General features: G+C 41.6%; 1 protein-coding gene across 1 annotated transcript; it reads left to right on the forward strand.

The window, feature by feature from the left end:
- Nucleotides 1–1,942: 1,942 nt before the first annotated feature.
- Nucleotides 1,943–21,589, forward strand: chaf1a (chromatin assembly factor 1, subunit A (p150)). Its single transcript, XM_084065599.1, has 16 exons — nt 1,943–2,245; nt 3,684–3,722; nt 5,228–5,874; nt 6,476–6,538; nt 6,695–6,939; nt 7,069–7,150; nt 7,248–7,316; nt 7,606–7,823; nt 9,452–9,623; nt 9,998–10,078; nt 12,221–12,334; nt 12,808–13,066; nt 14,049–14,214; nt 16,219–16,540; nt 17,585–17,663; nt 20,164–21,589. The coding sequence occupies exons 1-16, from the start codon at nt 2,185–2,187 to the stop codon at nt 20,295–20,297; spliced, it is 2,751 nt and encodes a 916-aa protein (XP_083921725.1). The 5' UTR covers nt 1,943–2,184; the 3' UTR covers nt 20,298–21,589.
- Nucleotides 21,590–21,646: the final 57 nt, after the last annotated feature.

Here is a 21,646-nt window from a genome sequence, read left to right on the forward strand (position 1 = left end):
TAGAACTTGTAGTCCCAAGCCTCGTCGTTTCAACGCGTTCGACTGATTGCCGAACTACAGATCACAGGATTCATAGAGAAATGCGTGACAAAGATCGATCTTCCAGATGGGAGGAGATGGGCAGCGTTGCCATGTCGGCTTATAATTATCAGCGACTTTGGGCTTGTTTTTATGTAAAGTCGCTTGTAAATATTGGTAGTTGTGGTTTTGTTTTTTCCCGTTTTTTTGGGCTTCGCTTGTTTCTAAACTGTAGTTGCTTATTTAGGCTTGCTTCCACATTTTTTAATACACATATGTTTTGTGCCCGGGTGCATTTGTACAAAACAAAATCTATTGCTATTTTCAAATAGCCGTGCTCATGTGGCCTAGTTGCTTCTTTTGGGCTTGTTTTCCTAGACCTGGTTGCTTATTTCTCTCACAAAATGTGGCAACACTAAAGGTGGGAAGAACCTAGCTACAGTTTGTGAACCCACAACCCAGCCTCAGTTTTACTACAAATCCGCATTTATGTAGTACATATCTTCACTATGCCCTTGATATTAACTAAACAAGTAAAGTTATGTGCTGCTGGGGCAGTAGATGTGAAAGGTCGAGTGAGAATTATTAGCTGGATAGGCCTAATAATATGTTTCAACAACATGGAATATATGCTCAGCTCAACAGTTGAGTTGAATTGATAAACTTATCCATCAAATTGATTGATTGATTGATGTACTTTATTTAGTAAGACATGAGAACATCAGTACATGGAAGTACAAATTCACAATACAAGGTCTACTAAACTGGAAGACTTATTAAGCACTGAGCTTGTTTAAGATGAGATCCCCATGCACACAAATCATGATGGGCCTGGCCTGGATGGGCATGAATGACCTAGTCATTTTTTAAAACGACCCTCTCTTGCACGAAGCTACATTCAAATTCATTTTAGCATCTTCATTTCTGATCTGTTAATTTTAATCAACAAAAACAAACATTTGAGCTGTATTAGCTAGCTAGGTTTGTTGCACAGGTTGGCCTGGAGCATTCATTGAGGTGCACTTTATTTTGATGACAAAAAATCTATTCTGTCATCAAAATAAAGTGTGATTAGTCTTCCAGTCAAATGGACACTGTGGTGTTGTGTTGTTTCTTCACTTAATATGTCAGATTTGATTGTGTTTTTAAATAAGAATTATGAATATCGTGAAATTGCTCGACAAATAGGCAAGCGGGCACGCATTGTGTTCTAAAACAAACGAACCCACCGGTTGCTCTGGCCAAAATCAGTGTTGCCAGATTCTGTGAGAGCAACAAGCAACCAGGTATAGGAAAACAAGCCCAAAAGAAGCGACCATGGGCCCCATCAAGAGCACTTTAAACATCGGCTATTTCTAACTAAAATCCTGGGGCGCAAAAGGGGGACATTTTGTATGGGGGTCCCTGACACAAAATATTTTTAGATGGGGGAGGGGGGGTCGGTTGGTGGACAATTACATATTAATTTAGGGGTCCTTGACATGAAAATGTTTGAGAACCACTGGTTTAAACGACATTTGGAAACAAGCCCAAATAAGCAACTACACATTAGAAGCCAGCCCAAAAAAACGCAACGCAACTACCAATATTTACAAAGCAACTTAACAGAAAAACAAGTCCAAAGTCGCTTATAATAAGCAGACATGGCAACATCTTTCAAAATCCCGTGTTGATGGAGGTCTGATAACCTCATATGCTCCGTCGTACGACGGCATCGCGCACAGAGGATAGCAGACCTACAAGTCCACAACGTAGCATTCCGCAACGCGGCCGTGAGCTTGCAGATCGGGGTATTTACAGCACGCGACACCGCCGTACGACCGCGCACAAATCGAGCTCTTCTCGCGACATTTCCCCCGACCAATCGGCGGCGGGTCCCGTTGGAAACCGACGCACTCCCGCCAATTCCGAGTGAGGAGCGCGAGCGAGGACCTTGGAGGCAGCAGGAGGAGGAATCCATCCAGGGGAGATGTGGAGGGAACAAACCAAACCTTTTCTCCACTTATTCACATAAAACTCAATATAAAGGACACATATTTCCTTTTTTAAACAGTGAGGTAATAACCAGGTCGTCATTTGGGGGTGACATTTTTTTTTAACCAAACGTCAGACAGACCGTTTTGTTGTGGTCCGGGTCTCGACGGAAAGCCTCGGGCCGTGGTGGTGATGTTGGCGGCGGAGACACAGACCCTGAACGGCATGGCTTCTTCCACCCCACGCCGGAGAGGTGAGTGTTTGTTGTGCTGCTAATGCTAACTCAAAGTGCTAAAGGGCCGTTCACTCTTGAGTACTATAACTTTAAAGAAAACTATGCCTATGTCGTTCACCATTGGATTTATTTGTCTAGTTGGTGTTCACTCTGCCATTAACTTGACTTAGAACGATTTTTTAAAACAATGTTTTACAGTTATAGTTGTAGTGCTCAGTGTGTGAAGGGCCATTCACATTGAGCACTATAACTATACAAAATATAATGGGTCAAAACATGGTTATTTTGTTAGTATTGTGTTTTGTCTGCAGTGTGAAGACAAACAAAAGTCTCAGTCTGAACTGTCATGAAGTGACTTCTCATCATTTCATCTTCTCATTCATTTCGTCCCCCTTGTTTGACTTGACGTTTTCTTGCTTTTTTAATACTATATCGATAACTAGATGTAAACGTATTTGTTATTATCTCTGGGTTCTTGGATAGTTTTATTTGCCAACTTTACTACATTGTCTTGTCTTACAACTTCGTTTGAACAGTAACTCATTTGAATGACCCGCTTTAACATCAGCATCAACTTGAGTCTCATTGTGAATATTATGCTGCATTCTCTTTGCAACAGTAACGTTGATCATTATGGTTAACTCTATGGTTAGTTACCGCTATCTATCTACCCAAGTTCACTATATGGCTGGTAGGCTATGCTAGCAGACAAGCTAACGTCGCAGTGTGTGTTTGTGTGAGCATCTCACATCAAATCAGTTTTGTCCTTAAACATTGCTCTAACGTGACACGATTGGTTATGTTCAGTGGTTTAGTGACTCTATAACTGCAGCACATTTTAACGGTTTCTTTTATTTGCGAGTTGCAAGTTGCTGGACTACTTTTGTTGGAGTTTTTAGACGGTTGGCCACCTTTCTCTTGACAGCACCAAGGTGTCTGTGCTGCGGACACAACCGGGCCTGGTGCACCGCTACCGACCGACACACACACCGAATGGCGGGAGAGGCTGAGCAAACCAAACACAGCCATTGCACGGCAAACACAACGGGCTCCTTAAAGCAATGAAACATACAAGATCACGATGCTTATATAGTATTTATATAAAGCAAGGTCGAGTTGCCTGGATCTTGAGGACTTGAAGCTTTTGCTTCACTCTGTCCCTTCTTGAACAAAAATGGTTGTGATTTGTTGTTGTGTTGGTGATGCATATAGTATGGAGTTGGCTGTACTTTGTTTGTTCAAGATAAATAAAGATCAAATCAAAGGATAGACAGTATGTGTAGGAGTTGATGACATTCACAATCTTAACAAAAGCAGGAATCTAGCTAATTAATTGAATAACCACTTGAAGCTTCAACTTTAGTGCAGCTGTCTCTTTATATTGAATCACACCACACACATTTTGAAGATCATTTGGTACAAAGTATAATCTTACTTATGTCCTATCCATATTCAGGCACGGACTGTAAATCCAGTAAGAAGACGCTTGTTCAAGGTAAGGAGAAATGATGTCCTTACAACATTTTTGCAATGTATGGTATCCATCTAGATTAGAAGGATTGTTATTATGTTCAAACCACTAGTCTTGCAATATTAAACTGGTATGGTGCTTATGGAAGGTTCTGTAGTGTGCCAGCAATTGTTACTGCGTGTATTAGGGGATAAATGTCTGTATTTTCCTACATTTCTCAACCATTTACTGTGTTGTATCTGCTATTGATCCCTTTATTCCATTTGACAGAATATGTGGATACTCCTCCTTGGTATATATATTTTGCATCATCTGCTATTACATGCAAAAATTGTCATCCATTACCATTAGTCATAGAAATGAAGGCTATGTAACTAAATGGTAGTTGCTACACTGCACAAGGTGTTTGCTCAGTATTGGTGTATTTACTTTTAATTCATTATTTTTTGAATTAATACATTCTTTATTGTACCTAACTAATTCACATTTATTCAAATGACTTAAAAAAATCAAATATGACTCGCATATCCCTTTTATCTTGTCAACCTTTTCCTGAACAACATGGTTGTAGCTCCATGACCAGATATCTATACCGGGAGTCCCCAACCTGGGGTCCGTGGACCATTTGGTGGTCTGCGCACCATTAGCTGGTGGTCTGCAACACCAGTCTGCACAAAAAATAATTTCCTTTTATTTTATAGACAATATGTATCTGTAGAACAGCCACTTTCAGTCCAATCTCATGCTATCGCTCACAACTGTCTTGAGTAATCTATTTAACAAAACAAAAGATGGTGCTTAACAACCCACTGAAACCTCATTCTGCATGGATCCTCAACCCCCCAGTGTCTCCGAGGTGCTAAATGTTAACATGCACTGCAAAGACAAACGGATACTAAGAAAACATTCTAGCCTCGGTGCAGGCTGTCAAAATGTTTTAACTTAAAATAATTGAAACCGAACTTGCAAACTGTTAGAGAAAGGGCGGGCAGACTCTTTTTTTTTCTTCTTTATAATTTTTATCCCACAATTTTGTAACCCACATTTTTTCACCCAGTGCCAATTGCCTATGTAATCCTGGGCACTACCTACCCTCTGCCAGCCTAGGGAGAGCCCAAGCTGAAGCTCATGCCTCCTTCAATGCATGAGGAGCAAGCAGGCCGCTTCTTATCACCCGACAGGGGGGAGTTTCCCTGGTTGGACATAGCGCGTGGAAGGAACACGTTATTCCAACCAGTTCCCTTCTCCTCCATCAGGCGCCCCGGCTGACCAGGGGGAGGCAGTATAGTGACCAGGATTACTACATGTTTTTGTGAGGGTATTAACTACCCTAGGAGACACGGGGAGAACATGCAAACTCCACACAGAGTAGGCCCTTTCGCCAACCCCACCTAGGGTATGGGCGCCGATGACGTGGAGGAGAGAACACGCCCACAGCGTCGGGCGGGCAGACTCTCTACAAATAATGCTTATTATCTGGACGTGTGTTGTGGAAGATGGTCACTGTGTTTCCTGTACTCTGTTCTCAGCTCGTCTCCCGTTCAAGCGCCTGAACCCTGAACCGAAGGAGAGCCCGGAGCATAAAAGAGCCCGCCCTGCTCCTTGCCCCGAATCAAGTGTCTCCGATGGTGAGAACGAGGCGGAGCCCTCCCTGCTCCCTGTGCGTCATGGACCCGCACTGGTCAACGGTCGGGGACCCCTCGATGGCTTCATGCGACGCGGCCGCACAGGTTCCACAGTTGTGGATCTCACAGGAGATGACTCAAAATCCCCCATAAAACTCCCTGCCACACCTGTCTCTGCCTCCTCCTGCCTCCCTGCAAAAGACCAACATCCAAGTAAAGACAAACCTGCCTCCACTGAGAAACCCAGTAGCAAAAGTCATACTCCAAAGAGAGGAGCTTCAGACTGCAAAGTGATGCACAAAGCAGAACAGGATGAAGAGGTAGAAGAGGAGGCAGATGTTGAAGAGGAGACTGGGTCTGCCTCTCTGCTAGACACCACGCAGGGATCTGAAAGTGAAGAAGAGGAAGAGGAGCAGGATGATGAGTCTATAAAGGCTGATGTGTCCAGTCTGGGGAACACGTCCATGTTGTCTCCCTCCTCTGTCAGCTCTCTGTCTGCAGCTGAGAGCTCACCAGAACAGGCAAAGACTAACAGCATTAATTCACCTACAGTAAGTCAAGTCTATGAGAGATTGTTAAAGGGCAACATAATACCCCACCTTAACTTGATAAAAAGAGAGCAGACTCTACTCACTTTGGGTGACTAGAAACTTCAAAAAGAATCTGCAATTCAAACATTTTTGAAACAAATTTGTATGGTAGAGTATCTTTATACTGTACAATAACTAGCACATCTGTAGTGGTTGGAGGTGGTGTCCCTACTCATACATTCAGACTACTTAGGACATCTACTGGTTCCCAAATATATCCTGTTTACGCACTATATAAGAACATCTGATCACTTAAGGTTCTTACACACCAGGAGTGTAAGAATATACAAAGTAATATTTGTGGATGTTGCGACAAACAGCAGTGTAAATTAGAAATAAATGCTCAGGTTTGTAAGGACCTTACCCCATTATTTCCACATAAAACTGAAATGGAGCACACTTCATTTCATGTGAGTAATTGTGAGACTAATCTTAAATTAATTGCTGCAGTATGGTCTTATCAAAGCCCTGTCTGTTCAATAGCATCACTGCATGTTGACACTATTATGAATGACAGATGACAGAATAATTGTCTGCTTCTTTTCCCTTTCCTTCATAATAGGAGCCAAAGACCACTCCCAAGATACCAGCTGACCAGAAGAAGGCGCAAAGACGCTCACTAAAGGTAAGGTACTGCTTGTTACCTGCCCCCCATTATATTCCTTGCACATTATCACACGGTATCCCACGCATTTCACTGCTATGAATCTGTTTCCTTTTGCATAAACAAATAATTGAACATTGGTGGGAAATGACTGGATTTTAATTTGTGAAACCGCAGAGCCCAGAGGAACAAGAGGAGAGAAATCGCCAACGCCAGGAGAAAGAACGCGAGAGGGAAGAGGCTAAGGCTGCGAAAGAGAAGAAGAAAGAGGAGGCTCGCAAGCTGAAAGAGGAGCGAGAAAAGGAAAAACGTGAGAAAAGGGAAAAAGATGAGCGGGAGAAACGTGAGAAAAAAGAAAAGGAGGAGAAGGAAAAGGCAGAGAGGCTAAAAGCTAAAGAGGAGCAACGGAAATCAAAGCAAGAGTGAGTCATAATCTGCCACATCTCTGTGCTTGGCATTGGGTTTTCACATCACATTTGTGATTTTGGCATATGTTTTGAATGCAGATATTTATTTGTTGTGGTAAATGTTTTCCTCAAACTTCACCTCAGCGCTAAACTTGAAGAGAAGCGGAAGAAAGAGGAGGAGAAAAGACTGAAAGAAGAGGAGAAACGGTTGAAAGAGGAGAAAGATGTGAGTTTAGACAGAATGGTGTCAGTATGGTTACATGTCAGATTTGTTAAGGTACGTGTAAAACAAGCTAATGTATGTTTTATTTGTGTTCTTTTAGCGTCTTAAAGCTTCGAATGCAGCGATTACACGGTTTCTACAGAAACCCAAGACTCAGCTGGCTCCGAAGGTAGATCTCACATCACATCATTTAAATATAATTAATTGATTTTCTGTTCAATAACGGCTAGGCTTCTATGTATTGTAAAGTACATTCTGCTGTGTTGCTTGTGGTTAATATCCTCTGAGCACAAATCTGTCAATATACGATTTTAGCATTTTGACGACCATCCCCCACCAGTGTTGCATAGTCAATCGGTTAAATGGTTCATCATCTCTACATGGTTCACCAGTGGAGAACTTCTCATTTGGCACAAAATAGAACTACTCCCAACCATTTCTGTGCTCTTTTCTATAAGATCCTTGCGGCTGCCTGTGGGAAGTTTGCTCCGTTTGAGCTGAAGGACAACATGTGCCTGGCACCTCTGTGCCGGGTCCAGTGTGAGGACTCTGTTCTGGAGGAGCTAGACCAGTACCTGTTAAAACCCGGTGAGGACCTGAATGGACTTAAGGAATGGATCAGGAAAAAACCCGGCAGGTCCGGACCAACTAAACCCAGACGGAGAGACTATCTCAGGTGAGACTGTGGTAATAATACTGGCTGTATATAAGAACCACCAGAGTTTCTTAATACAGCTCTCGAATTCATCTTATGATAAATTGACCGTGTGTGTTTCTCCATTGCGGCCGGGCAGCTCAGCTGTAGGCTGCTGCTGGTCGAGTTGTCTATGACCAGGACCTACCTATCCCCACTCGGAAATGTCCATGGTCCCGTATTGAACGCAGTTTGTTGACCAAATCTCTAAAATGCCAATTCTGGGGCTTATTTTCTTTACTAGCACATTCAACATACAAAATGTACACAGGGGGACCGCTCCAGCACCGGTGTTAGTTTTCTCAGAGATGGTACAAATGGAACCAAATGGCGTCCATTTGTTTCCAAGCATTGCGGAGTAACAAAAACATCTAAAACAGCTGTATTAAGAGCCACCCAAGCGGTGGGGCGGCAGTGGCTCGAGTAGAGTGGCCGGTAGAGCGGTCGGATGGGAACCGTGAGGTTCCCAGTTCGATCCCGGGCTCCCTCAGAGTTGGTGTCGAAGTGTCCTTGAGCAAGACGCTGAACCCCTAATTGCTCCCGATGAGCAGGTTGGTGCCTTGCATGGTTTCCTCCGCCATTGGTGTGTGAATGTGTGTGAATGGATGAATGTAATGCACAATCTATGTAAAAGTGCTTTGAATAAAAGCGCTATATAAGTGCACCATTTTACCATTACCAAACATAATTCCTGCTGGATAACTAGGATATATAGTTTATGAGCAATGGATTAGTTAAAATCAGTTATTGTATGCCTCTGCAAGGGCTTGTGTGTGTGTGCCCGTCATCTACGTACTTTTTAAACTGTTGCCAACACACGACCCCAACGGCACCTTTCCGCAATCCCACTTTGAGGCCATAGTTTGAGAACCGCTGGTCTAGGACAATCCTAAATTGAAAAAGATCTATCTCTGCATATCAAAGTTTCCACCTCACTAGAGGATGAGGTGGTCGGGCTGGATCCTGATCTTTCTCACAAGTCAAATGAGTCATTCACACGCTCGCTTGTCTGTTCCCGTCACTTTGACCCTAGCAGTTTTATTTTAGAACGTAGCAAAATGCTCCGCTGCACTTCAGCTTCATATGTTTAGGAAAATGTAGCTTCTGTGCACGCCACCGAACTACTTGATCAATAAAAGAGCATTGGTACTATTTGATACAGAAAATGTTGACCCTTTACCATTGCGACTGAGAAATTTAGTTATATTCGTAATACAGCTACTTGTAAATAATGATGCTACTGCCCAACAGTGGACTCTTGCCTTCCTTCCACTCTCACATTCTTTGTCAAGTACTCTCAATCATCCTCTCTGACTTGCAACAGCTCACACTAAATTGAATAAGCACAGATAAGACTATTGTAATGGGTTTTGGGGTATGTTGTCAGTGTCATGTTTATAGAAGTATAGGTTGCTGCTAGTCTAACGTTTACTTGCGCTGGTGAACTTATTGTCTATGATGGCTAGTTCCGCTACATCCCATAAGCTAGAAGGACAGGAGCATTGCAATTGGCTAGTTTGTAGTGGAGCGTTTATAGCCTAGTCTCTCTCTCGTTGCTTTTTAATCATTTGTACTTTGTCTTTCCCTACCCCTCTGTTTTTTCTTCCCAGCAATTGTATGGTGGTGGAGAAGGGAACTAACTCAGAAGGTGTTCCGGATCGTAAACACTACGGCCCCATGAAGCTGCTAAAGTTCCGTGAGAACCACAGACCAGCCTATTGGGGCACCTGGAGCAAGACGAGTGCTCACATATCACCTCGTTGCCCGCTCAGACAGGACAAGGTAAGGCTGGACAAGCCAAAGTTGCATGTTTGTCAGCACCCTCACAAATGGGACATTTAAAAAGCACCACGTTTTCAGACAGATTCAACAGATTCATGTTTGTATGTCAAATGGATACCCTTAATTTAAATAGTTACATTATACCTATTCTATCACATTTTAGCATTACATCCGTGTTAGCTATTTACGTGGTAAATACTGAAGGCATACATATCGAAAACTGTCACTCCTGCCCTCTTGCTATTTCAATATCTACAATACATGCAAGCTGCATACATTGCTATGTCTAAAATGTATAAAAGTTGTCACACTTGCGTATATCAGTCATTAAAGATAACACACGTTGGCTAATACCAGTATCCATTCCACCACAGACCCTGTTGGACTATGAGGTGGACAGTGATGAAGAATGGGAGGAAGAGGAACCCGGAGAGTCTCTGTCACATAGTGAAGGGGTGAGTCTGTCACATATGCACATGAACATGAGAAAGTCAAGTAAGTTGGTTATCTCCGCCCGGCCGGGGATTGTTTTCGCCCCTGTCCCATCTGTGCACAGCTAATCTCCGGCAGTGCTAGATTTGGATCATGACTCAACTCCCAATATAGGCCCAGCCCATTTCTGCCAAACAATATTTTCCGCCATGTTGCAATTTCTTCAAAACACAATTTTTGCTATAAAATTTGGTACACGTTATCTCTGGAGTCATGTGATCAAGAAGTATCAGTCAGATCTTTTAGATTGCATTAAGATTGGCTTCCAATGTTTGTGGTAGGCAAAATATACCACAAATCCTGATCCGATCCGCCCCAAATTTGAATCGCATATTGAGAGGCCTCTATTAGAGAGCCATTCCAGCTTTCACTTCTGCCCTTAGGGGGGGGGGCACCAAAAACGTGAACAGTGCAAGTCGTACAAACTCTTATTTCCCCTGCACCCTACAACTGACACTGGGTAGGCGAACAGGCCTGGCGGATATCTGTGCTCCCAGCAGCAAATGTTTCTACTTAGATATGTGCTTTATATTTTTCTGTTTACTTTATCTTTTGGTCATCTAAGATGAATCAGGGTAGGTATAGGTCCTGAAAGAGTACATTGTTTTCCAATGTTCAGGCATTACAATTATTGAAATACTGTTAGTTTCAGTGTTTAAGTCTTGAATTCAGACTTTTCAGAAGTTTCTTCACACACTCTATTCCATGCTTGTAAGATGGGTTAATTTCTCCAAGGGTAAGGTTAGTTTGTGTTTATTACGATATACTGTAATGACCCTTGTCATTTAACTGCAAAGCGCTGTATGTGTTGGTGGAGGATGGATCACAGGGAGAGAGAGATCCCCTCCCCCCCCTGGAGTTCAAGTGGTTAAAGTATAAAGTTATTTATTTATTTATAATTTTCAATTATTATGGAAACGGATATTCTCTCAAGTTTTCCTCGTAACATACTGTATCTGTAACCAAGATTTACATATTTATTTACGTACCATAAATATGATATCCCCAAAAAGTTTGAGACCCACTGCTGTAGACCCTACTTTTTTCTCCAAGAGAGAGACTGTACTAATTGCGCTTATTGCGGTCTGCTGGATAAGTGGATATTATGGACATTTTAGAACAGGTTTTTTCCCCATTTCAGTGGCACGGTAGGTCTAAAAAGAACACCTTAAAAGTCAACACTGGGGGCATTTTCTTTGTGTGATATATATTATATATATATATATATATAAATATTTTTACTACATTCACACATAATGCGAATATTAAGTGCAGATGAAGTGACATAATTGTTATTCAGAACAAGGTTGATTTTTCTGAGCTTCTGCATCGCGATTTAAAGGTATCAACCTGTATGAATGAGGCATCGACTAGTTTTATTGTGAAATATTCATCTGCAAGTTTGTCGCATTCTTGTATTGTTTATTCATTTTGCAATATAACGTATATACAATTGGGGTGGTTGTGTTGTCTCTCTGATCTTCTATTGAGACATTTAGAACCTGTGTATAGGTGAGACATGACCTTTGACACAATCCTGTTTCTGGTTTGACACAAATTCTTACCTGAAGGTCAAGATTCAATTTATCCCCTGAGCAAGCAGGCAGGCTATATTAGCTTAATGGTATAATTTTCAGCACTTGCTTAGAGACCTGGGTAAATCCAGGGTAGAAGAGGAAAGTTACATAGTGCAGCTTTAACTTGGTCAGAAAAAACATCTGAATTATTAGATAATCTAATTGGCATCTCTTCTCTAGTCTAGACTGCTCCTCTGTAATAATGGGGGGAGATGTCAGTGATTCCAATCCTATATGAATGGTTACACGAAATGACAGGTATCGTTATATTAGTAATTTTATCTCAGAGTTTTATCTCAAGTCTAATTAGTCAATTAAGTACATTTCATTCCTCCTGGTATGTCTTACGTTTACCTGTTATGTCTTCCTGGTATGTCTTAAGTTTACCTGTTATGTCTTCCTGGTATGTCTTAAGTTAACCTGTCTGAAACGTGCAGTACCCTGTGCATGCAGGGATAGACATTTATTGACGTTTCATAGTTGTCTGGACCTGGCCATTTCATTTGATATGCTTTACTTTTTTTGCAGGAGGATGAGGAGGAGGGAGGTGCGAACAATGGTGCTAACGACGATGACGATGATGATGGTTTCTTTGTACCGCATGGCTATCTTTCGGATGGAGAGGGGGCACTGGAGGAAGAGGTACGAATGAATGCGGCTCCAAACAGTGACTTTACTCAGTTAATATTGTATTTGTCTCTTCCAAACACAGAAGAGGTAGAAGAAGAAACTCAGGCTGTCTTCAGTTGCAAAATATTGTTTAAATCAAGTTTCAATTGGTAGACCTTCAGTTCTTTTTACAAAGTAAGAGAGAGACAATCTTTTAAATGAGCTGTCCAACCTACAGTGACCAATCAGGTCACACCGTACATCACTCATTAGATAAAAAAAGTCAGTTAGTCTCTTCCAAACACCAAAGTAGAGGAGCAGAAATGCATTTAAGGTTGCGTGTGGCTGTGTCCAACAAAGCATTTTTTCCTAGCTGAAAACGCAAGGTGCTCAGCTACAAACACGGCACTCTGGGGGGGAAAGAACATCTTGGTGGACACGGCCCCTAAAGAACAAAAATTATATTTGTGTTCTTACACTTCTATTTGTGTTTTTTGGCCTATCAGGAGGGTGCTGGGGACCTGGAGAAACAAAAAGTGCGCCAGAAGGTGAAAGCAAGAGAGTGGGATGAGCTCATGTCCTGTAAGAAGAAGGTGAAGGTGCTGGAGGCGGTGGTGAGGGGCTGTGTCTGGGAGGGCCAGAGCAACGGACCTGCTGTTGAGCTCTTCCAGCCCTATGCTGTGTGTCTGATAGAGCCTTTACCCAAAGCAGACACCACCCCCAGCCCAGAGCAGGCTGCATCGAAACGCCAGGGTGACGAGCAATGTGAGTATGACACCTGATCTATTTTACACCAAGAAATGACCTGGTGGATGAGTCTGCTTGTGTCCAAGCCACATATCTCCTATTTGTCTCCATATAAAGTCTCGGATGTAAGAAGCCAAAGCTAGTTTATAATCCCTGCCCTTGCACCATGTGTTCCCATTTCATTTATATATGGTCCTGCAAGTTAGGCTGACAGGAATATAACCATGTATATAGGCTATACATTCCCACACATTAATTATAAGAACCAGTTCTAAGCTGTGTGCAAAAGGTATTGTTTGGCATTTACTGTGCCAACAGGATTAGAATGCTTTAAGCTTGTAATGTAAACACTGTGGTCTAAACCAACTGTGGGTGGTTGCTGCAAACAGCTGTGACTGTAACGGACTGCTGTGCTGCATTTACCTGAAGTTAAAAAAAAGCAAAAGTTAAATTTGCATCCTCATTGTCCTGTAGTTGATTAAACAGATTTAATGGGAACAGAGGTTAAATCTAAAACCAGGGATGTGCATTTTTTTAAAAATGTCACTGATGTTTAAAAGGACATAATGTAATAAAACCAACTACATGAGTAGTTCAATTTATTTTTAAATACACCTAAACGGACATAAACGCCAGCACTATTAGGCCTAAAGTACTCAAAAAGACAATCCAACAGTTGATCTGATCAATATGAATTCTAAAGTGAATAAAACTAGCAGCAAACTAGCAGGAGCAGTGATGTTTAGCCGGTCTTTAATCATGCCCAAACAGTTATGTAAGACTAGTGGAAAACAATTTCAGAATGTTATTTTATGACTTATTGACATTCACAATCACAACACATTTGATCATGTTGTCATTGCAACAGGCTCATCTAAATATTGTAAATATGAACGTTAAAAAAAACACCTTTTTAAACTGAACATCATTTCTGAAGCTCTGGTTTGTTCAGTCAGATATTTTAGACATGGCCTTCTTTCTTTCTTTCCATCTGGTGTAGTGGTCCGTCAGCTGCTGCCTCTGATCCATGGCAACTTCAACAGCACTAAGGTGATCATCACAGAGTTCCAGGAGTTCTGTCGCCAGCAGTCCTTGTCTTCATCAGAGTCATCATCATCGCCTCCCAACATCTCCAGCCCTGTCAGCTCTGCTGACATCCCATCCAGGTGAAAAAACGAACTCATTAGTGCCCTGGTACCATACACAGCCAACTATATATCTGTTAAATATTTTTTTAATCATACTAGAGATTCAGCAAGCTCTTTTATATAGAAGTTAACAATGCGCTTAAGGCTACAACGGGTATTGCATATGCATTTCCACTTGCATCATTCCCAACGGGCATCAGTCTAGTATGAAAGATTTTACACATCTACTCGATTATTCAAGTAAGCAAAAAAAATAACAGATTTTGCAGCCATAATGTAGGCTACACAATCTCCTGTAAGTAAGTAAATGTTATTTGTAGAGCGCCTTTCACAGACATCAGAGTCACAAAGTGCTTCTCAACAATAAAAGCAGAACATATCAGTAAAAAAGACAAAATAAAACAATCAGCGTTTAACCAGTCAGCCGGTAAAAATCAAGAAATCAATACAGGATTATGTTACAGCACCGTTTATCCTGTGAAAGTGTAAGGGAAGTTGTGGTAGAGGGGCTTTGGCCTGTGGCTGAGAAAACACACTCAGCTGTCCTGGGAATACTGAGATAGCATCTCACTGGTGTTTGCAGTCTTGGAGACCATGTTTTCCACCAGTCTCCTTCGATTTCTGAGTTGAAGTACTTTGAAGCGCAAAAGACTGATATCAGACGTGCTCCTTTTTCATTCATTCATTCAAACCTTTATTTATTCTCGAAAGACATTGAGGTTGCCCTCATTTCCAGTGTCGTCGAGATACAGCACAGTACAACATCAATACAACATCAATATTCATATCAATGACATTCAGAACAAAAACAAAATTAAAAACAATTACAGACATTTGTGGGTAGATCTGCAATCAAAGATTTAAATTGACCATATGTTATGGGCGAACTGATCTTAAATTTCAGCTGTAGGTCATTCCACGTAGTTGGGGCACTAACGCAAAAGGCTGTTTTCCCTAGTTCAGTTTTTACCCTAGGGACTTTTAGCGTCAGCCAGTTATTTGAGCGTGTCCCATGCACTCCAGGATTCCATTCCACCAAAGAATTAATATATAATGGCAAAGTCTCATCAATTGCCTTAAAAATAAATAGGTACCAATGTTTGTTTCGCCTGTCAGCCAAGGATGGCCAACCTACTCTGTCATATAGGATGCAGTGATGGGTCCTAAAATGTTCACCAGAAATGAAGCGCAGGGCAGAGTGGTAAACTGAATCTAAAACCTTGAGGGTAGAAGGGGAAGCATTCCTATAAATGACATCACCATAGTCCAAAACAGGGAGAACAACAGCTTCAATGACTCTTTTTCTACAGGTCATAGGAAACTAGCTTTATTCCTGTAGAAGAAGCCAATCTTTTGTCTGAGCTTGCAGGCAAGATTGTCTAAATGATATTTAAAAGTACATTTTTTGTCAAGCCAGATTCCAAGATATTTATATTCAGTAACCCTTTCTATGATGGTTCCATTTGAGGTAGTAATATGTAGGCTATTGTAATCTATTTCCCTGGCCCTAGAGAATAACATGTACCGTAAATTTCGGACTATAAGCCGTGACTTTTTTCCCATTTTTTGACCCTGCGGCTTATATAACGGTGCGGCTTATCTATGGATTTTTATAGCTAACGGCCACTAGGGGACTTCCTAAATCTAGGGATTTTACACCCGCGGCTTATAGTCCAGTGCGGCTTATATATGTACAAATCATTCAATTTAGCTGCTGCGGCTTATATTCAGGTGCGGCTTATAGTGCGAAAATGACGGTATTTCGTTTTTCCTGCATTAAGTACAAGTTTCAGCTCTTTAAGGGAATCCTGAAACGCATTAAATGACAACTGCAATTTTTCAGTTGCCAGCTGGACAGACTCAGCAATGCAATAAAGAATGGTGTCGTCTGCATAGAAATGGGTTTGGCAGCCACCAAGAGACAAAGCCATGTTGTTTATATATAAACCTTAGTCCTTATATCTAAAAGGTTTGTTTCGAGTCGGTTGTATTCATTTACCCATCCATCCCTCCATCCACCAGACAACGCCTGAAGCGCCTCATACAGAGCAATGCTGTCTATGAGAAGCGCTCTACACACAGATTCCGCTGCTGGTACGTGCATGCAGAGGTCCTGATACGTTTTGGCCAGGAGGCCCTCCCAGTGCCCTGCCAGTGGAACTACCTCACCTCAGGGGCTCGGGAAGAGCTCCGGGAAGAGCCCCATGCAGCTACGGGCTCGCATGGAAACTCCCCCACCACACCCCAGCCCTCGTCCACCACCCCTTCATCCTCCAAGAGGAAGAGTGCGGGCAGCATGTCAATCACCAAGTTCATGAAGAAGTGTACTACGGACCGCAAGCAGGTAGGAAATGATGCTACCTCGTGTTAATCTGCCTTGTCCAGTGACTAGTCACCTAGTCCTTGTATATCCACCACATTGTTATAGAGAACCCAAGTCTGACATCACTGCTGCTAGAGGCCGCTATCCCCCTGGATCAGAGTTATTTTTTCCATTGAAAATACCATAAGGTCTCAACAGGATCGAGGCACAAAAATAAACAAATGAGCCTAATACTCTGCTAGAAAAACATAACGTCTTGCATTTGGGAATATATATATATATATATATATAGCCATTATGGGTCGGTTTTACCGACATGCCAGATGTCAAACGATCGGGTTAATAACAGTGTCCTCTATTCAAACAGCTCACTTTTAAAAGTTTGTGTCTGTGCTTGGTGCAACAATGGCGCGGTCCGTTTAACATTATTATCTTTAATTTCACAATCCAAATCATATTACCCATAACGTTACTCTTTATGTAGCGCAGCAATATTTACCATGGAAAGGAGACAGAGACGGTATAAATTGTCCGTCAGCCATAGTTTGTAAATCGGCTAGGTTGAATGCTGTTCCCTGTTCTCGACCACTTTCTGCTGTGGTAACCTTTGTAAATAGCGCAGCATGTTTGCAACTAAGTTCTACCTGAAAAGGATGATCAGCACTGCCTGCGGTAACTTCTTAAGCATTCTGTGAACATGATATTTTTCTTCCTGTGATTTTGCGCACCATTTATGCAGTGATAGTAATATGCACAGTCTGCTAAGAAGATCCTCTTCGTACCGTCTGCGTTCCATGGGAGATTCATGCGTCCCAAATACATATTTAAACGTCCCCGGGACATCGGGATGCCCTTAGTTTTGAGCCCTGGCGTATGTGCCTGTTCCGGAGCAGAGCTGCAGACATGGCGTATTCCTCCACGTGCGTTATGCTTTACCAGTGAAATGTCATGTGAAAAGAAGTAGATGGCGACTTTGTGTATCAGCGGAGGCATGTGGTTGTCTAGGGCCAGTTTAATTGCTAGGACTGAATGTTAATGGTCATGCATACCTGCGTTTCCTCCTAGGCAATGGAGACGGATGGTTTCCAGGCCGACACTGAGGATGGCGATGAGGATGACTGCATTGTTGTCACCACGCAGAAAGGTGAGTTGAACCTCAAGAAATTAGAAAGAAACAAATGTCACATTCAACTATTGATTGATTGATTATTTTATTAGCAAGTTTAGAAAACCTTACGGCAGTACTTTCTCTACGCTCTGTTGTTATGTTAGTGGGCATTTTCGGCATGCATGTGTCCAATTAGAGTTAAAGAAACAAACAAATACAGATAATTCACCTATGCTGTTGCCTTGGTGGACTAATATCGGTGTGGACTCATTGAAGCTTAGTAGAAATACCATTGCCATTTCTGACCCATATACAACAAATGCCACTTGGCTATGCTACTCATGTGTGTAATCACAAGTCATAGTCTAATAACGGTGTGGCCTCCCTCTCCAATCTTTAGTAATCGATAGTAACGCAGTGTGTGTTCAGTTCTGAATGAAGTTGCACAAATCACTATGAACGCACTGACGCCTGTATAGCTGTATATACTCTGCTCGAACATCCAAACTTTGTTTGGACAGGGTAGGTAATAACTACAAAATTGGCCTGTCCCCTGAAAATCGACGATTCAAATAGCCAGTCAAAAACCCCTCAGGTGACACAAAGTTTAGATTCAAGCACTTTTTCAAGCTCGTTTTTTTTGCCTTTTGATTTTTGCTACCGGTAATATAGTGTTGGTTAGCTCTGGTGTCACCTACTTCTAAGTTGGTCTATCTACTTCCTGTAAGGAGACTTAAAAATAAAAGCAATGTTGACTAATCATATTACAAGCTACCAATGATGGTGGCTCTTATTTTGAAATATTTTTAGAGGACATTTATTGAAGCCATTGACGCTGGTCGTAAGTAAACAAAAGAGAGCCATTCTCAGCACGCAACATGTTCACACGGCGAAGCATACGGTAAATTAGGTTTGAGGGGATACAGCTGAGTGATCAAACAGTCAAGGAAAATAATACAAAACAAAGCGAAGGAAATCTACCTAATGGTGAGTAATGAAAAGGTTAAAATGACCAGTGACACAAAATATTGATTTATTCATTCTGATCCGTTTGAAAAATAGAAATATAGGCCTCTCTCTTATACATGCCTCCTTTCAATAAAAGCCTGATACCCACTACAGTTGAAACAAATACAAGCCCGGGTCACTTTTAGAGGATTTACGGTATAGAAGCACTGCTTCACAAGACCAGTCTTGGTGTGACTAAAAGATTCACTGAAATTCTTCTGAAATACATAGATCTACAGCTCCACACGCTTCAGTGACAGACATTCATTGATACATTTACAGTAGTACATACACACAAACTTGGTTCTAGGTGGCCACATAACAAGAATGTGTGCATACATGTGCATGCGGACATGCAATACATTGCTAGACATGGATACTGATATAGTATACTACAGTGTTGTCAGCTGTTTATACTATATATCTCTGCTGTCCAGCGCGAAACTGCTAACTCCAAAACGCTCATTGTTCAGGAAACGAAAAAACTAAATATACGTTTTTCAGGAAATGAAGAAAACCTTATATTTTTAAAAGAAAGCAACACTGCCTCATCAAAGTTGGTATAGTGACTTTATATATTGTCAGATACTTGCATGTGTCATTGTATTATCAACATTTTAACCAAATCGCGGGTAAATCAACACTTTACCCAGCGCACGTTTCAGACGAGCAGAAATCAAGCTGAAGTGGAGTTAGGTGTCCAAACAACAATAGCTCCACTGGCTGCTGAGGGAGAGGTTTAAAAAGGGTACAGATTCTCAAAAGCTAACAATGGATCTCCAAGCTCACAATGCATCACAACAATGTGTGAATGAATGCCCTGATGCTTCATGACACTTATTATATAGGCCTACAATAATAAACAGGACTTTAAATATTACAATAACTTCTGCAAAGAGGTAGTAGAACTTAGTGTGACAGAAATGCTATGAACGCCTTTCTTCTTGTCACATTGCTCTCCTCATTAAACACTTCATAGATTTTAGAAATATAATTACTTGTTTTCATAACATTAGCGTCAGTGCTAAGTTTGATAAACAGGTACACTGCATAGTTTTAACAGACTACTAACGGGGAGTTTGTTCACGTGTTCCTCCTCCTCGTTCACTGCGCAGTGCGCACTACTCATGCTGTTAAAAGACAGCGCTGTAGAGGAGAGGGGGGAGTTGTTTGTTTTTGACGGACAGTTTGAGGATCCAATGGAGTTGGGAGTTTTCGTCAGAGGTGCTTTTTAATACTTTTCATTGGTTCAAATGTTTTGATTTTTTACACAGACCTAAAGGCTGTTCAATAGCGTTGATTTATGAAAAAAAAAAAAAAAGATGAAAATGGAGTTAGCTGGTTCGTCCTGGACACCGACGATATGCTTTAAATGCATATGTTCGTTCCTCACATTTTGGTCACATGCAAAACTGCCATTATGTGCAGTGCATGGATGCAGGGAATCAACTATGAACCTAGAAATCTACGGCCTGTTTTATAATATCATGTGTAACTGAGATCTATAACTGAACTTTTAACACCACAGGTTCATGTACAGGGAACACCTCCTCCAGCACCTCGGCCACAGAGGGAGAGGCCTCAGACCAGATGGAAGTCACAGCCTCAGACAACGCTGCTCTCCCCCTCACTAGCCCTGCCCCTACAGTTGCCACAGCCTAAAGAAAGGACTGGTCTTCCTCCTGTCCATTGGCCATCCTCTGACTTTTCCTTACCACTGCCCAAGGTTTACCCTTCACTCCTTCACTTCTCCCTTCCTGGGATTCATGTTCAGACAAAATCAAGGTTTATGTTCAGACAAAATCAAGCCTTCAATCAAGTTAAAGAAGTACTCACAGTAAAGCCACATGGCATCTTCACGGTATTATGCCTTGCCCCTCTCAACTCTTTCAGTGTCAGGAGACACCTTACCTGCAAAATCCAAGTGTCTGATTATATGAAACCGTTAATAACACATTTTCTACAAATGTTATAATCTGCTTTGTTGTTGAGGTTGGGAATTCCGTCGGGTATCGTTTCTTATGGATTAGTCGGAGTGAAAGTAGACTTTATGGCACTGCTCTCAGAACAGCTTGGGCTGAACATAAAATATCAGAATATATTTGCCCAATGTATGTGAGGACTGGCATGTCTAATTCTTTGACGATTAGGCTCACAAAACAGCCTCACTTAATACATCAAATACAAAACTGTTGTCTGGCAAGAGTAAGTCAGAAAAGTGAATGACTGCAGGTCCTCCTTTAGTTCCCATTGATTTCAGTGGGTGTATTTACTCATCATTTTGAGAGCCTACTGGAGTAGTTGCTGTGTGTGAGATATGGCTTGTACAGTTAGGCCCTGTGTCATTTATATAAATATGTATTTTTCCCTATTTTCTCAAGAATACTTGAACAGGTTGAATTCATTAAAAAAATAACAATATGGTTAAATGTACTGCACTTTTATATGCCTTTTTTTGTCCTGCCCCTTTCCCTATCAGGTGGACTCAGTCAACATAATGCCAACATCATTACACTTGCAGTATAAATAATCATTTTTATTAAGGCTTGGGACCACTTCACCCATCTTCATATCCTCACTCTGTCCTTGAGGTCGTCACTCCCCCTCTGAGGGCTTTGGACAGTTCAGAAACCTGCCTACCAATTACATCGGTGGGTTTTTATTTTAAGCAAGAACAATGGCTTCTATTTCAGCGTGCCAGCTTTTTAGGAAGAGAGGTTGTAGTTTCTACTGGCTTCATGGCTGCTCAACAGACCACTACTTCTCTTGACCTCTGTTATCTGTTCTTTTAATTATAGTTAGAGGTGGAGTAGAAAGCTAGCCGTCCATTGTTAACATCACTGTTTTTTCAAGTGTTGGTGGCATTATGAATGCTCTGAGCCCTTGTTCTCTTGATTTTCAGGTGTTATAAAGGTCGTCTTTTGTTGTTAAATAAAGCATTATTTAAAAAGAAACGTACGTGTGTAAAACTAGAATAAAGGCATTTCTGGGTGGGAGGGGACCTAAACAAG

This window comes from Gymnoscopelus microlampas (assembly GCF_963454915.1).
Source record: "Gymnoscopelus microlampas genome assembly, chromosome: 9".
Classification (NCBI taxonomy): Eukaryota; Metazoa; Chordata; class Actinopteri; order Myctophiformes; family Myctophidae; genus Gymnoscopelus; species Gymnoscopelus microlampas.